Source organism: Nomascus leucogenys, chromosome 6 (genome assembly GCF_006542625.1).
Source record: "Nomascus leucogenys isolate Asia chromosome 6, Asia_NLE_v1, whole genome shotgun sequence".
NCBI classification, from domain to species: domain Eukaryota; kingdom Metazoa; phylum Chordata; class Mammalia; order Primates; family Hylobatidae; genus Nomascus; species Nomascus leucogenys.
In genome coordinates, this window is record NC_044386.1 from 51420510 (window position 1) to 51439169 (window position 18660).

Below are 18660 nucleotides of genomic sequence, written 5' to 3' on the forward strand. Positions count from 1 at the left end.
GGAAGTTCTCCTGGATGATATCCTGAAGAGTGTTTTCCAACTTGGTTCCATTCTCCCCATCACTTTCAGGTACACCAATGAAACATAGGTTTGGTCTTTTCACATAGTCCCATATTTCTTGGAGGCTTTGTTCATTCCATTTCATTCTTTTTTCTCTAATCTTTTCTTCATACTTTATTTCATTAAGTTGATCTTCAATCTCTCTGATATCCTTTCTTCCACTTGATTGATTCAGCTATTGATTCTTGTGTGTGCTTCACAAAGTTCTTGTGCTGTGTTTTTCAGCTCCATCAGGTCACTTATGTTCTTCTCCCAACTGGTTATTCTAGCTAGCAATTCATCTAACCTTTTTACGAAGTTCTTAGCTTCCTTGCATTGGGTTAGAACATGTTCCTTTAGCTGGGAGGAGTTTGTTTTTACCCACCTTCTGAACCCTACTTCTGTCAATTTGTCAAACTCCTTCTCTGTCCAGTTTTGTTCCCTTGCTGGTGAGGAGTTGTGATCCTTTGTAGGAGAAGAGGCATTCTGGTTTTTTGGAATTTTCAGCCTTTTTGCACTGGTTTTTCCTCATCTTTGTGGATTTATCTACCTTTGGTCTTTGTTGTTGGTGACCTTCGGATGGCGTTTTGTGTGGACGTCCTTTTTGTTGATGTTGATGCTATTCACTTCTGTTTGTTAGTTTTCCTTCTAACAATCAGGCCCCTCAGCTGCAGGTCTGCTGGAGTTTGCTGGAGGTCCACTCCAGACCCTGTTTGCCTGAGTATCACCAGCGGAGTCTGCAGAACAGCAAAGATTGCTGCCTGTTCTTTCCTCTGGAAGCTTCATCCCAGACGAGCACTTGCCAGATGTCAGCCAGGACTCTCCTGTATAAGGTGTCTGTCAACCTCTGCTGGGAGATGTCTCCCAGTCAGGGTACACAGGGGTCAGGGACCCACTTGAGGAGGCAGTCTGTCCCTTAGGAGAGCTGGAGCACTGTGCTGGGAGATCTGCTGCTCTCTTCAGAGCCAGCAGGCAGGAACATATATTTCTGCTGAAGCTGCATGCACAGCCACCCCTTCCCCCAGGTGCTCTGTTCCAGGGAGATGGGAGATTTATCTATAAGCCCCTGACTGGGGCTGCTACGTTTCTTTCAGAGATGCCCTGCCCAGAGAGGAGGAATCTAGAAAGGCAGTCTGGCTACAGAGGCTTTGCTGGGCTGCGGTGGGCTCCATCTGGTTTGAACATCCTGGCTTTGTTTACACTGTGAGGGGAAAACTGCCTACTCAAGCCTCTGTAATGGTGGATGCCCCTCTCACCACCAAGTTTGAGCGTCCTAGGTCAACTTCAGACTGCTGTGCTGGCAGTGAGAATTTCAAGCCAGTGGATCTTAGCTTGCTGGGCTCCATGGGGATGGGATCTGCTGAGCTAGACCACTTGGCTCCCTGACTTCAGCCCCCTTTCCAGGGGTGTGAATGGTTTTGTCTCACTGGCATTCTAGGTGCCATTGGGGTACGAAAAAAAACTCCTGCAGCTAGCTTTGTGTCTGCCCCAAATGGCTGCCCAGTTTTGTGCTTAAAACCCAGGGCCCTGGTGGTGTAGGCACCTGAGGGAATCTCCTGGTCTGCGGGTTGCGAAGACCATGGGAAAAGCATAGTATCTGGGCTGGAATGCACCGTTCTTCATGGCACAGTCCCTCAAGGCTTCCCTTTGCTAGGGGAGGGGATTCCCTGACTCCTTGCACTTCCCCGGTGAGGTGACACCCCACCCTACTTCTGCTCGCCCTTCATGGGCTGCACCCAGTGTCTAACCAGTCCCAATGAGATTAGCCAGTTACCTTAGTTGGAAATGCAGAATTGCCCCCCTTCTGTGTTGATCTCACTGGGAGCTACAGACCAGAGCTGTTCCTATTGGCCATCTTGCCCAGGTCCCCCCAGCTGTGTGATTCTGTTTTGTAGTGCTGAATAGAACCATATCCTAGGGAGAGCAAGTTCTTGGTAGCCTGAGTTATCTCAGTAAGGGCAGCATTTTATACTTGATTCCTATCAGCTCTGGGGTTTATGTAGGTGCACATGGTTTTGGGAATCTACTATTCATTTATGGGGCTGTCTTGAATGGCCAGATAAGCTGTTTCATTAATACCCACTTCTTGTTTGCATGCTTTTATCAGAATACATGCTCTATATTTGGCTTTTCAAGCATTCCACTTATATGTGACCCTTGTCACCCCAACGCTGGCCGTTTTGCAGATTGCTCCTTCTGCTGAGAGCACAGAGGCTCTGTGGAACTTTCTGTGGATTCCTCTGGTCTCCCAATGTCCCTTCATGGGACTCTGAGTGTCCAGTTTCTCAATACGGAAATCTCAGGAAGTAAAGCAAATCCAAGAAAGAGGGGAAACTTTTCCTTTGTCCCCGATGGGAAACTTCACACATTGCCAAGTATTTTAAAGCAAGATTTGACCCTGAACAAAACTAAGAAATAGAAGAAGTTGATGTTTGCAATCTCTTACTTTTTGACCTCCTTTGGTTACCCACACCCCTATAACCCATGGTCATTATGGTTTCCTCAGCTGTCTTCCACTCTCAGCTTCCTCTCCTGCCTTCTCTGGCAGTAGACAAGATGATTTCCAACCTGGACTTCCACAAGCCCACAGTTGCATTGTTATATCAATATATTAATCTAATATCAGTATCATAATGACTGTTAAATAACATAGAACCTTTCCTTAAAAAGTTCCCATTGGACATTATTTTCAGAGGCTTTCTAAAAATACTGCTTTAACCCAAAACATAGTTTAAATGGGAAACTTTTAATCAGAATATTGAAAATATTTTGAATTTTGGGGACCTTTTGTATTTCTTTTGCAACATATTGATCTAATAATACAATCACTTCTAGGAAGCAATCTTAAAGGAATTATCAGACATGTGGACCAAGATTCATTTGTAGAAATGTTTATCACAATTTGTGATAAAGGTCCTATTTTTGGAGAAGGCTCTTGACTTTCACAAGATTTTTGCAAATCTCCAAATTCACAAATCCCATGATAGCTTGTAATTCCTCTCATGAAATGCAGAAAAGTAACTTAAAGATTTAAGTAATCCCTTTAGACTCTTAATTTATATGCTGTTATAATTTATAATGCATTTATAACATCATTAAAAGAAATTCTTACTAAAGCACTCACAGAATGTTTCAGAATCATTTTTCCTTGTTTTCATACAAGTTGGGGGTATCAATATCACAGATGCAGGCCTTGGGAAAATTTAACATTTGACTTTAATTTATCTAAATCTTCTGTTTCCTTGCTAAGAAATATTATCTTCTTAGGCAATTTTTCTTCACTTTCATCACCAGCCCTGTAAATGGGCTTTTATTGTAGGGAGGAGGCAGACCATTCAACACAAAGACACAGTTTTTTTTCTTTTTCTCTTTTCCATCATTTTATTACAGTGACTGCATACAGGGTAACCACTAGAGCATAACACAGTGAATTTGAGATTTAAATTCCAGGTGCTAGGCCAGATTCATTCACTAGCTCAGGGACTCCTCCCACACAGCAGCCATACAGCATTTCAGATTCAGACCAGCACCCCAGAAAAACAACAAATAGAACTGCTTGTCAAGTGGTTGGTGCTCATAGCATTGAGCTCATAGCGAAGAGAGAGAGAACTTAGATTTAAAAACCTACTATGCTTACTTTAGTTTTCATTTAGTCATGTCATTTTGAACCATTCTTTGGTTCCATTATCCATAAAACAGAAATGAAAATCTTCACTTTGCAAATTTATTGTAAGGATCAGTGATAATTTAAGAGCCTGGCACAGGTTGATTTTTTTTTTTCAACTTTTAAGTTCAGGGGTACATGTTCAGGACGTGCAGGTTTGTTACATAGGTAAACGTATGCCATGGTGGTTTCCTAGACAGATCATCCCATCACCTAGGTATTAAGCCCAGCATCCTTTAGCTATTCTTCCTGATGCTCTCCCTTCCCACATCAACATGCTCCAGTGTGTGCTGTATCCCGCATGTGTCCATGTGTTCTCATCATTCAGCTCCCACTTATAAGTGACAACATGCAGTGTTTGGTTTCCTGTTCCTGTGTTAGTTTGCTGAGGATGATGGATTCTAGCTCCATCCATGTCCCGGCAAAGGACATGACCTCATTCCTTTTTATGGCTGCATAGTATTCCACAGTGTATATGTACCACATTTTCTTTACCCAGTCTATCAGTGATGGGCATTAGGCTAATTCCATGTCTTTTCTATTGTGAATAGTGTTGCAATGAACATATGTGTGTGTATCTTTATAATAGAATGATTTATATTCCTTTGGTATATGCCCAGTAATTGTAATGCTGGATCAAATGTTATTTCTGCCTTTAGGTCCTTGAGGAATTGCCACACTGTCTTCCACAATGGTTGAACTAATTTACAGCCCCGCTGTAAGAGTTTCTTTCTCTCCACAACCTTGCCAGGACCTGTTATTTTTTGACCTTTTAGTAACACCCATTCTGACTGGCATGAGATGGTTTCTCATTGTGGTTTTGATTTGCATTTCTTTACAATGATCAGTAATGTTACACTTTTTTTCATATTTTTGTTGTCCCCATTTATTCTTCTTTTGAGAAGTGTCTGTTCATGTCCTTTGCCCACATTTTAGTGGGGGTTGTTGGGTTTTTTCTCTTGTAAATTTGTTTAAGTTCCTTGTAGATTCTGGATATTAGACCTTTGTCAGATGGATAGATTGCAGAAATTTTCTCGCATTCTGTAGGTTGTCTGTTCACTCTGATGATATTTTCTTTAAGTAACTCATTATAAGAAACATAATCCTGGCAAATAGTATGAAACCTTCCAATGCCAAGTAAAAATTAAAAAAATTAATGCCTCACAATAGGGAAAACGAAAATAAATTATGCTACATCTATAATCATGGGCTACTATACAACGATTCAAAATAAGATTCACAACAATTTGATAGGAGAAATTCTCATACTTTACATGGTTAAAAACTGTAAGAACAAGAAGATTATGAACAATATGGTGAATATATGTGTATATAAAAATACACAATAAAAATCATTCTACAAATACTAGTTATTTCTGGATGAAGGGAAGTGATTTTTATTTTCTATTGTAAATGTCCCTTATTTTCCATTAGATCTATAGTAAGTACATATTAGCTTTATACTAAGAAAAAAGTTATTTTAAATTTCTAGCATATGGGTGGCTATGTTTTCTGACTGCAGAAAGTACTGGCATTGTTTAAGGCTTACATGCTAATTTGATCTTGATATTACACAGATGTATCTGGCCCAAACCAAGATAGGCAAAGTTCTGCACTGGGAAGAATTTGCCTGGCAAGGATATCATTTTGGATTTCTCAACAGTGGGAATGACGTGGAAGATAGAAATTTGCCTCTTGCAAATATCATAGATAATGTAATAACAGAATGATAACATTTACAGAAAAACATGATTGCTTCATTTTTTTGTTTTAATGCCTACTGCACTTAGTCCTATCTTGGACAAACACGAATGTCTCACTGCATAATTGCCATGTTTATGGTTACAATTTGAAAACACTCCTAAAGCCATTCCCCTGTTTAAATTCATAATGCCATTTAGTAATGGTGATGTAATAAATAATAAGTGTATTCCTTAAAACTAAATGTCTAAACCTAATTTCAGTTTCACTTACCTTTAATTCTCAATTTTTGTTTTTTCAGGTGAAGTACATGATGACCTGGATCAGAAGACAGAAATAACTCAGGTGTGGAAGTGATAAAATTTTATTCTTAGTTTTAATTTCAAATTATATGTACTTTTAAGAAAATGATACACTTTTAGTGTCCTGATTTCCACTAAGACCAGATGAGATACTTAATGCATAACATTAAAAAATAGATTAATATGATTCAAAATTCCTTCTCATATTACTGAACCAACCACAGAGTTCCTTCTATTTTTTATTCTTGAGATATTTATGCAGATACAAGGAATTATATTTCCCCACCTTTTACATAGTGAGAAAAATCAGTACATAGGTGGTAGCCTAATTTACATAATGTCCTTCAACATTCTCAACAATATATCTTGGAGATCTTTCTAGATTAGTTTTAAAAAAGTACTTTCTCATTCTTTTTAATGGCTTAATGGTATTTTGTTATATTGATGTTCCAAAATTTATATGAAGAGACACTAATGGACATTTAGGATTTTCAATATTTTTCTAGTAAAGAAAATGCAGCAAAAAAAACTGGGTACATATGTTATTTCACATGTTACAGAATACAGAATCTGTTTCTAGAAATAGAATTGCTAAATCAAAAGGTATCTGCATTTGTAATTTGATAAATATTGCAAATTGCCTTCTTTAGAATTTATAACAATTTACCCTGACACAAACAAGTGTAAGAGTGTCTGATTTCCCCCACTCTCACCAACACAATGTTTTATCAAAGTTTATGATCTTTGATGAGATTATATGAAAAATGGGTACATCAATATTGGTTCTAATGTTAACTTATTATAAGCGAGTTTCAACTTATTTTCATGTTTAAGAGCTTACGATATTTCTGTAAGTTTCTGGTTCATAATTTTTTTTTTTTTTTGAGATGGAGTCTCACTCTGTCGCCCAGGCTGGAGTGCAGTGGCACAATCTTGGCTCACTGCAAGCTCTGCCTCCTGGGTTCACGCCATTCTCCTGCCTCAGCCTCCCGAGTAGCTAGGACAACAGGCACCCGCCACCACGCCTGACTAATTTTTGTATTTTTTAGTAGAGATGGGGTTTCACCATGTTAGCCAGAATGGTCTTGATCTCCTGACCTCATGATCCACCCACCTCGGCCTCCCAGAGTGCTGGGATTACAGGCGTGAGCCACTGCACCCGGCCTGTGGTTCATAATTTTTTTTACCCATTTTTTTCTATTGGGTTGTCTATTACAAAAATTAACTTGCATATTTCTATATTAGGGAAAATAAGTATTTGTCTGTGAAATGAGTTTTATGTATTCTTTTCCCAATTTGTCCTTTGTCCCATGATTATTTTTTCTGGTATTTTTGCCATGAAAAATATTTTATTTTCATGTAATTGAGTTTATCACTTTTTCCTCCATCACTGAGGTTTATGCCTTAGATATAAAGCACACCATCATTATATTTGAATGACAGTTTGTCTATAAACTCTATGGGCCGGTTTCTTCTCTGGATGGTTTTAGGGAAGTCCAAGGCCAGTGTGTATTTTAGAACTTACTAGTCATATAATAATATATACACTTATTTTAAGTATTTTAAAATATAAAAACTTATAATGCAATTGTGTTCAAAATTTATTACACGAACAAAACAATCTATGATTAAATAAGTTTCTATGATTCTGGGACCAACATAAGTAACTGAGTGTCTTGTATATAGGTCATCTCATATACTTGCATAAAGTGTAAAATAATATTATTCTACAATCTCTAAGACAAAGCATCTGTCGAACTTATTTCCCATCAAATGTTTTTGAAAAGACATTATTACAGGGATAATACTTGAGTCATAAACTTTTAAAAGTATATATTGTACATTCCAGAAGTCAGTAATCCCTTAATAGGGATCTTATTTACTATTGAATCTTTTCCCACTATTTTTCTCTGTTCTTTATTGAATTCCATTTTATTCATTTTGTTTCTATTTTTTACTCTCAACAAATTTTTAAGTGTTGAGTATGGTATTGTTAACTGTAAGCTCATAGCAAATCTGTAGAATTTTTTTTAATGTTGCATGACTGAAACTCTATACTAATTGCACAGCAAATCACCATATTCTCATTTCCCCAGTCTCTGGCAAGAACCATTTTATTTTATGTTTTGATGAGTTTGACTACTTTAGAGATCTCATAAAAGTGGAATAATTCTGTATTTGTCCTTCTGTGACCAGCGCTTTTCATTTATAATAATGCCAAGAGTCATCCATATTGTAGCATGACAGGATTTCCTTCTTTTTTTATGGCTGGATAATATTCCATTGTATGTTTCTATCACATTTCCCTTATCTGTTTTTCTTTTTCTTTTTTTTTTTTTTTTTGAGACGGAGTCTCGCTCTGTCGCCCAGGCTGGAGTGCAGTGGCGCAATCTCGGCTCACTGCAAGCTCCACCTCCCGGGTTCACGCCATTCTCTTGCCTCAGCCTCTCCGAGTAGCTGGGACTACAGGCGCCCGCCACCACGCCCGGCTAATTTTTTGTATTTTTAGTAGAGACGGGGTTTCACCATGGTCTCGATCTCCTGACCTCGTGATCCGCCCGCCTCGGCCTCCCAAAGTGCTGGGATTACAAGCGTGAGCCACCGCGCCCGGCCGCCCTTATCTGTTTTTCTATTCATGGACATTTAGGTTGCTTCCACCTCTTGGCTATTGTGAATAATGCTGCAATGAACATGGGAATGCAAATATCTTTTCAAGATCCTGATTTCCGTTCTTTTGGACATATAAGAGATTGCAGGATAGTCTGGTAGTTTTATTTTTAATTTTTTGAGGAACTTTCATACTGTTTTCTATAGTGACTACACCATTTTACATTTCTATGAACAGTGCACCAGGATTCCAATCTTTCTACATCCTCAACAATACTTGGGATTTTCTGTTTTGTTTGTGTGTTTTTTGTTTGTTTGTTTTCTTTCCCCCACTTTTATTTTAGAATCAGGGGGTACATGTGCAGGTTTGTTACAAAGGCATATTGCAGAATGCCGAGGTTTGGGATACAGTTGAACCCATCACCCAGATAGTAAGCACAGTACCCAAGAGGTAGTTTTTCAGCTCCTGTCCTCCTCTATCTGTGCTACCTCTAGTAATTCCCACTGGCTATTGTTCCCATCTTTGTGTCCATGTGTGCCCAATGTTTAGCTTCCATTTATAAGTGAGAACATGTGGTATTTGGTTTTCTGTTTCTGCATTAGTTTGCTTAAGATAATGGCCTCCAGCTGCATCTGTGTAGCTGCAAAGAATATAATTTTGTTCATTTTTTAATGGCTGCGTAGTACTGCATAGTGTATATTTACTACATTTTCTTAATCCTATCCACTGTTGATGGGCACCTGGGTTTATTCTATGTTTTTTGCTGTTATGAATAGCAATGTGATAGGCATATGGGTGTAGGTGTCCTTTCGATAGAATGATTTATTTTCTTTTGGGAATTACTCAGTAATAGGGTTGCTGAGTCAAATGGTAGTTCAACTGTTAGTTTTCTGAGAAATCTCCAAATGGCTCTCCACAGTGGCTGGACTCATTTCATTCGCACCAAGAGTGTGTTAAGTGTCCCCTTTTCTCTGCAGCCTCACCAACGTCTGTTGTTTTTTGACTTTTTAACAAAAATTTTTCTGACTGGCGTGAGATGGTATCTCATTGTTATTTTGATGTGCATTTCTCTGATGATTAGTGATCGTGAGCATTTTTTCATGTTTGCCGCTTGTATGTCTTCTTTTGAGAAGTGTCTGTTCATGTCCTTTGCTGACTTTTTAGTGGGAATATTCACTTTTTGCTTGATGATTTAAGTTCCTTATCAATTCTCGATATTAAGTCTTTGTTGAATGCATAGTTTGTGAATATTTTCTCCCAATCTGTGGGTTGTCTGTTTACTCTCTTGATGGTTCCCTTGCTGTGCAGAAGCTCTTTAGTTTAATTAGGTCCTACTTATCAATTTTTTTGTTGCTGTATTAGTCAGGGTTCTCTAGAGGGACAGAACTAATAGGATATATGTATACACGAAGGGGAGTTTATTAAGGAGAATTGACTCACACAATCACAAGATGAAGTCCCACAATAGGCCGTCTTTAAGCTGAGGAGCAAGAAAGCCAATCTGAGACCCAAACCCTCAAAAGTAGGGAATCCAGGGCAGGGCCAAAAAGGCTGACTGGTAGCAGCAACATTCAGAGGCTCCCATAAAAAAAGCCATAATATGCACGTGAATCCTTCACCGGCAACCAAGGTATCCAGGTTCTCTCTTAAAAATTGACTAGAAGGCTGGCATGACCCACGGAGAGAAGGAAGAGCAGTGTGGTGGGCAGCCTACCTGAGAGACATACGGAGAAGGGGAACCCCCTGCCTCCAGCCAAGGGAGGCAGTGAGTGAGCACGCTACCCAGCTGGGGAAACTGTGCTTTTTCCACAGAACTGTGCAACCCACTGATCAGAAGATCCCACTTGCAAACCCACCAAGGTCTAGCATCCCAACTCCGGAATGTGCACATTCTCAGCTGGAATCTGCTTAAGCCCTGCTGAACTCCCCGAGGGAGGGGCAACCACCACTGGCTGCTGCTGCCTGCTGTCTAAGCCTTTTGAGCTCTCTGAGGGAGGGGCAGCAATCAGCAATGGGACTCACAACTGCCTAACATGCTAAGCTCCCTGGGCAGGGGAAGGGCAGCACCAATTTCTATAGCTCCAGGCTGCACTTTTCCCCTGCTGGAGCCAGGGAGGCTGAAGGACTTGGTCCCAAGACTTGTCCCCACAGCTCAACACACTGGCTGTGGTAGTCTGCGGTCAGAGGGTCTCTTCAGGTCTAACCCTGACCCATCCTTCCTCAGTGAGTGGGGCTTCCCTGTAGGATCTCCAGTAACTCCAGCCAGAGACTTAGGGATAGGATTTGAATTTTCCTGGACCTGAGCCCCTAGGGGGAGGGGTGGCTGCATTCTCTGCGCACCAGCAGACTTAGCCTCTCCTCCTGCTTGTTCTGAGGAATCTGGGCAGCCCAGATATATGGGTTTCCGCCCAGTGAAACACAGCCTCTCCACCAAGAGACAAAGTGCTTCGTTAAATGGGTCCTGCTCCCCATGCCACTCAACTGGGTGAGACCCTTCAACAGGGGTTGTCAGACACCCTATACAAGAGTGATCCTACTGGCATCAGGTTGGTGCCCCTCGAGGTCAGAGGTCCCAGAAGAAGGAGAAGGCACCCAGTTTTGCTGCTCTCCAGCCTCCTTGAGTGACATCTCCAGGCATGGGAGTGAATCAGATAAATAAGGCCTGAAGTGAACCCCCAGCAAACCGCAGCAGCCCTGCAGAAGAGGAACCTGACTATTGAAAGAAAAGCAGAAAGCAATAGTATTGACAACAACAACAACAACAAAAGGTCCCCACAAAAACCCCATCCAAGGGTCAGCAGCCTCAAAGACCAAAATGAGACAAACTCATGAAGATGAGGAAGAATTAACAAAAAAAAGTGCTGAAAACCCAAAAGGCCAGAGTACCTCTTCTCCTCCAAATCATTGCAACATCTCTCCATCAAGGGTGCAGAACTGGACAGAGGATCAAATGGATGAATTGGTAGATGTAGGCTTCAGAAAATGGGTAATAAAAAAACTATGATGAGCTAAAGGAGCATGTTCTAACCCAATGCAAAGAACCTAAGAACCTTGATAAAAGGTTAGAGGAATTGCTAACTGGAATAATCAGTTTAGAGAGGAACATAAATGACCTGATGGAGCGAAAAACACAGTATGAGAACTTCATGAAATATACACAAGTATCAACAGCTGAATTGACCAAGCAGAAGAAAGGATATCAGAGTTCGAAGACTACCTTACTGAAATAAGACATGCAGATAGAGAAAAAAGAACGAAAAGGAAGGAACAAAGCTCCAAGAAATATGGGACTTCATAAAAACACCAAACCTATGATTGATTGGAGGACCAGAAGGAAAAGGGGAAAATGGAAACAATCTGAAAAAAACACTTTAGGATATTATCCAGGGGAACTTCCCCAACCTAGCAAGACAGTCCAACATGCAAATTCAAGAAATACAGAGAATGTCATTAAGATACTCCATGAGAAGGTCAATCCCAAGGCATATAATCTTCAGATTCTCCAAGGTCAAAATGAAGGAAAAACTGCTAAGGACAGCCAGAGAGTAAGGCCATGTTGCCCACAGAGGGAAGCCCATCAGACTAACAGCAGATCTCTCAGCAGAAACTCTACAAGCCAGAAGAGATTGGGGGTCAATATTCAACATTCTTAAAGAAAAGAATTTTCAACCCAGGATTTCGTATCCAGCCAAACTAAGATCATAAGTGAAGGAGAAATAAAATCCTTTGCAGATAAGCAAATGCTGAGGGATTTCGTTACCACCAAGCCTGCTGTTCAAGAGCTCCTGAAAGAAACACTAAATATGGAAAGGAAAAACCTGTACCAGCCACTGAAAAAATACATTAAATTATAAAGACCAATGACACTATGAAGAAACCGTATCAACTAGTATGCAAAATAACCAAATAGCATCATGATGACAGGATCAAATTCACATATAACAATACTAACCTTAAATGTAAACGAGCTAAATGCCCCAATGAAAAGGCACAGATTGGGAAATGGGATAGGGAATCAAGACCCATTAGTGTCCTGTATTCAGGAGACCCATCTTATGTGCAAAGAAACAGGCTCCAAATAAAGGGATGGAGGAAAATTTATCAAGAAAATGGAAAGCAAAAAAAAGCAGGGTTTGTGATCCTAGTCTCTGACAAAACAGACTTTAAACCAAGAAAGATAAAAAAAGACTAAGAATGGCATTACATAATGGTAAAGGGAACAATTCAACAAGAAGAGTTAACTATTCTGAATATATATGCACTCAATACAGGAGCAACCAGATTCATAAAACAAGTTCTTAGAGACCTACAGAGACTTAGACTCCCACACAATAATAGTGGGAGACTTTAACACCCCACTGTCAGTATTAGACACATCAATGAGACTGCAAATTAACAAGGATATTCAGCACTTGAACTCAGCTCTGGATCAAGTGGACCTACTAGATGTCTACAGTACTCTCTACCCCAAATCAACAGAATATACATTATTCTCAGTGCCACATGGCACTTATTCTAAAATTGAACACATAATTGGACATAAAACACTCCTCAGCAAATGCAAAAGAACTGAAATCACAAAAAAACTGTCTCTCAGACCACAGTGTAATTAAATTAGAACTCAGGATTAAGAAACTCACTCAAAATGACACAGTTTCATGCAAATTAAACAACCTGCTTCTGAATGACTCCTGGGTAATGAAATTAAGGCAGAAATCAAGAAGTTCTTTGAAACCAATGAGAACAAAGAGACAGTGTACCAGAATCTCTGGGACACAGCTAAAGCAGCATTAAGAGGGAAATTTATAGCACTAAATGCCCACATCAGAAAGCTAGAAAGTTCTCAAATCGACACCCTAACATTACAATTAAAAGAACTAGAGAGGCAAGAGCAAACTAATCCAAAAGCTAGCAGAAGACAAGAAATAACTCACAGCATGGAAGAATTGAAGAAGATAGAGACAGAAAAAACCCTCCAAAAAATCAACGAATCCAGGAGCTGTTTTTTTTTTAATTAATACATAGATGGCTAGCTAGACTAAAAAAGAAGAATAAGAGAGAGAAGAATCAAATAGACACAATAAAAAATGATAAAGGGGATATCACCACTGAGCTCGCAGAAACACAAACTACCATCAGAGAATACTATAAACAACTCTACACTAGTAACCTAGAAAATCTAGAAGAAATGGATAAATTCCTGGATGCATACACCTTATCAAGACTAAACCAGGAAGAAGTTGAATCCCTGAATAGACCAATAACAAGCTCTGAAATTGAGGCAGTAATTAATAGCCTACCAACCAAAAAAAGCCCAGGACCAGACAGATTCACAGCTGAATTGTACCAGAAATACAAAGAGGAGCTGGTACCATTCCTTCTGAAACTATTCCAAACAATTGAAAAGGAGGGACTCCTCCGTACTCATTTTATGAGGCCAGCATCATCCTGATACCAAAACCAGGAAGAGACACAACAAAAAAAGAAAACTTCAGGCCAGTATCCCTGATGAACATCGATGCAAAAATCCTCAATAAAATACTGGCAAACAGAATCCACCAGCACATCAAAAAACTTATCCACCACGATCAAGTCAGCTTCATGCCTGGGATGCAAGGCTGGTTCAACATATGCAAATCATTAAACATAATCCATCGCATAAACAGAACCAAAGATGAAAATCACATGATTTTCTCAATAGAGGCAGAAAAGGCCTTTGATAAACTTTAACATCCCTTAATGTTAAAAACTCTCAATAAACTAGGTATTGATGGGACGTATCTCAAAATAATAAGAGCTATTTATGACAAACCCACAACCAATATCATATTGAATGGAAGCATTCCCTTTGAAAACCAGTGCAAGATAAGGATGTCCTCTCTCACCATTCCCATTCAACATAATATTGAAAGTTCTGGCCAGGGTAGTCAGGCAAGAGAAGGAAATAAAGGATATTCAAATAGGAAGAGAGGAAGTCAAATTGTCTTTGTTTGCATACGATATGATTTTATATTTAGAAAACCCCATCATCTCAGCACAAAAACTTCTTGAACTGATAAGCAACTTCAGCAAAGTCTCAGGATACAAAATCAATGTGCAGAAATCACAAACATTCCTTTACACCAACAATAGGCAAGCAGAGAGCCAAATCATGAATGAACTCCCATTCACAATCACTACAAAGAGAATAAAATACCAAGGAATACAGTGAACAAAGGATGTGAAGGACCTCTTCAAGGAGAACTACAAACCACTACTCAAGGACATAAGAGAGGACACAAACAAATGGGAAAACATTCCATGCTCATGGATAGGAAGAATCAATATCATGAAAATGGCCATACTGCCCAAAGTAATTTATAGATTCAATGCTATTCCCATCAAACTACCATTGTCATTCTTCACAGATTAGAAAAAGCTATGTTAAATTTCATATGGAATCGAAGAAGACCCTGTATAGCCAAGACAATCCTAAGCAAAAATAACAAAGCTGGAGGCATCATGCTACCTGACTTCAAACTATACTACCAGGCTACAGCAACCAAAACAGCACAATACCAGTACCAAAACAAACATATAGACCAATGGGGCAGAACAGAGACCTCACAAATAAGACCACACATTTACAACCATCTGATCTTCGACGAACCTGACAAAAACAAGCAATAGGGAAAGGATCTTCTATTCAGCAGAAGAAAACCTAGGCAATACCATTCAAGACATAGACATGGGCAAAGACTTCATTACAAAAATGCCAAAAGGAATTGCAACAAAAGCCAAAATTGACTAATGGGATGTAATTAAACTAAAGAGCTTCTGCACAGCAAAAGAAACTATTGTCAGAGTGAACAGGCTACCTACAGAATGGGAGAAAATTTTTGCAATCTACCCATCTGACAAGGTCTAATATCCAGAATTTACAAGCAACGTAAACATATTTACAAGAAAAAGACAACTCCATCAAAAAGTCGGCAAAGTATATGAACAGACACTTCTCAAAAGAAGACGTTTATGTGGCCAAGGAACATATGAAAAAAAGCTCAATAGGCTAGTAACCCTTTATCAGATATGTGATCTGCACATATTTCCTCCCATTCCATAAGTTGCCTTTTCACTCTGTTGATTATTTCGTTTGTGAGCAGAGACTTTTTTTTTTTTTTTTTTTGAGACAGAGTCTCACTCTGTCACCCAGGCTGGAGTGCAGTGGCACAATCTTGGCTCACTGCAACCTCCACCTGCCAGGTTCAAACAATTCTCCTGCCTCAGCCTCCCAAGTAGCTGGGACTACAGGCGTGTGCCACCATGCCTGGCTAATTTTTTTTTTTTTTGTATTTTTAGTAGAGACGGCGTTTCACCATGCTGGACAGGCTGGTCTCGAACTCCGGACCTCCTGATCTGCCCGCCTCGACCTCCCAAAGTGCTGGGATTACAGGCACAAGCCATCGTGCCCGGTCCTGAGCAGAGACTTTGACATTTGTTCTACTTATTTGTTTTTGCTTTCACTGTCTGTGCTTTTGTTGTCATGTCTATGCAAGAAGTCATTGTCAAGACCAACGTTATGAAGCTTTTCTTCCATGTTTTCTTCTAGGAGTTTTATAGTTTCAGGGATTATGTTTAAATTTGCAATGTATTTTAATTTGATTTTTGTGTTAGATGTAAGATAATGGTCCATGTTTTTCTTTTGCCTGTGCATATTTAGTTTTCCTTACTCTGTTTGTTGAAAAGACTATCCTTTCCCTGTTGTATAGTCTTGGAACCCTTGTTGAAATTCATTCAACTGTTTATGTGTGGGTTTATTTCTGTGTTCTCTATTCTATTCCACTGGTCTGTGTCTATCTTTATACTAGTACCCCACTGCTTTGATGACTGTAGCTTGTAACATGTTTGAAATCAGGAAGTGTGAGGACCCCAGCTTGGTCCTTCTTCCTCAAGATAGTTTTGGCTATCTGGGGTCATTTGTGGTTCCATATGAATTTTAGAATTTGTTTCACACTTCTGTAAAAAAATGCCATTGGAATTTTGATGGGGATTTCTATGGTTCACTTTGGGCAATACGGAGATTTTAACAATATTAAGTCTTCTACTCCATGACCATTGGATACATATTCATTTATTTGTGTCTTTAATTGCTTTCATCAATGTTTTCTTTTTTTTTTTTTTTTGAGATGGAGTCTCACTCTGTCGCCAGTCGCCAGGCTGGAGTGCAGTGGTGAGATCTCAGCTCACTTGCAACCTCTGCCTCCCAGGTTCAAGCGATTCCTCTGCCTCAGCCTCCCAAGTAGCTGGGACTACAGGCACGTGTCACTACGCCCGGCTAATGTTTCGTATTTTAGTAGAGACAGGGTTTCACCATGTTGGCCAGGATGGTCTCAATCTCCTGACTTCGTGATCCGCCTATCTTGGCTTCTCAACATGCTGGGATTACAAGCATGAGCCACTGCACCCGGCCTCATCAATGTTTTCTAATTTTCAGTGTGCAAGGGTTTTGAGAGCCCCCAGCTCAAATTGGGGCTCCAGCGCCAGAGCAGCTAGCAACAATCCTTCCCTGATAGAAATGAAGGAGAGCTGGACATGGATGTTTACAGTGTGGCTTTCAGGGGATATTTCTTTTGCCTGGTGGGTGACCTAATGCCTAGTTGTCTGCTCATTTGCCAAGGAGTCCCTCACATGGGAAACTTGTTTATATTGGCAGACACTCCTGTGGCTCTTGTCTGACCAGTGTTCAGTTTATGCCTGGCTGACCGTTGTCTCAGTGCTGGGAGCTAGGCCTTGTATTCTTCCCAGTGTTCCAGGAACAACCCAGTCTGGGGCAGCCCCTGCTTCAGATGGAAGATGTAAACTCAATACACCACCACGATAAGAAATAAGTTCAAATATTTTTACTTAGAGATCCTGGGCAAGGAGGGTGTAATAGGTTAGGAGGGCAGTCCTTCATCCCTGGGTTGCAAGAAACAGGAAGGAAGAGTCAGGCAGAGAGATTAAAAAAAAAAAGGATTAATTAGCAGGATATGTAAGGAAATAGAGTTTGGGTTACTGGGTCACTTTAAGCTCACAGGCAAATGCTTGAATTATCTGTTTAAAGGAAGCAACAGGAAAGTGGGGAACCCAGTCTACTAGGCAAGAGAAGATGCCTCTAAGTTCTAATCTGTGGCTACTGGCTTAGTCCATTTGTGTGTGGTATAGAACTGGGAAGTGTGTTAAGGATAACTGAGCCCTGCTTCTGGACTGAGAAAGTTGAACTTATATTCAAAATGAATGCAAAGGCAACATATAATCATAATAATTTACTACAAGTCTTTCATCTCCTTCATTAATGTTATTCCTTAGTGTTGTGTTCTTTTTGATGTTTTTAGATGAGATCATTTTCTTCATTTTTAGGGGTTGCTTGTTGTTACTATATAGAAATGCAACTGACTTTTGTATGCTGCAACTTTACTTTTTAAAATTTTTTATCTTGTAACTTTACAGAATTCATTTATTAGTTTTAATATTTTTTAAAAATGGTGCACCTAGGATATGTAAGATAGTGTCGTCTTCAAATAGGGACATTTTTACTTCTTCCTTTCCAATTGGAGTGCTTTTCTTTTTCTTGTCTAACTGCGCTGGCTAGGACTACTAGTATTATGCCTAGTAGAAGTGATGAGAATGGGCATCCCTGCCATGTTCTTGATTTTACAGAAAAAGCTTTCAGTTTTTTGCCATTGAGTATGATGTTATCTGTGGGTTTTTCGTATATGGACTTTATTATGATAAGGTATTTTTCTGCTGTTCCTTTTTTGTTGAGAGTTTCTTTTTAAATCATGAATGGATGTTTAATTTTGTCAAATGCTTTTTCTGCATATTTTGAGATGATCATGTGATTTTATTCTTTGTTCTGTTAATGTGGTGTTTCATATTGATTTTCGTATGTTGAATCATCCTTCAATCCCAGGAATAAATCCCACTTTGTTGTGGCATAGAATCCTTTTAATGTGATTCAATTTACTAGTCTTTTGTTGGGGATTTTTGCATGTTAATTGGGGTAATCAGCTTGTAGTATACTTTTCTTGTGTTGTCTTTGTCTGGCTTTGTTGTCAGAATAATACTGGTCTTCAAAATGAGTATGGAGGTGTTCCCTCTTGATCAATTTTTTTGGAAGAGTTTGAGTAGGATTGGCATTAATTATACTCTGCATGTTTGGTAGAATTCACCAGTGAAACCATCTGGTCTTGGGCTTTTCTTTGTCAGGAGGTTTCAGATTACTGATTCACTCTCTATACTGGCTATGGGTATGCTTAGACTTTCTATTTTTCATGATTTAGTTTTGGTAGGTTTTATGTTTCTAGGAGTTTGTCTGTTTTTCTAGT

General features: G+C 39.5%; 1 protein-coding gene across 2 annotated transcripts in view; it reads left to right on the forward strand.

Moving 5' to 3' along the window:
- Positions 1 to 18660, forward strand: part of ATP8B4 (ATPase phospholipid transporting 8B4 (putative)) — a 272392-nt gene that overhangs the window by 163227 nt on the left and 90505 nt on the right. For both annotated transcript variants that reach the window (XR_004030436.1, XM_012507151.2), the window contains one exon: positions 5706 to 5749. Coding sequence is in view for 1 of the 2 variants with exons in the window: in XM_012507151.2 (XP_012362605.1) it covers positions 5706 to 5749 (44 nt within the window). In the remaining variant the exon portion in view is untranslated. The remainder of the gene's footprint in view (positions 1 to 5705; positions 5750 to 18660) is intronic.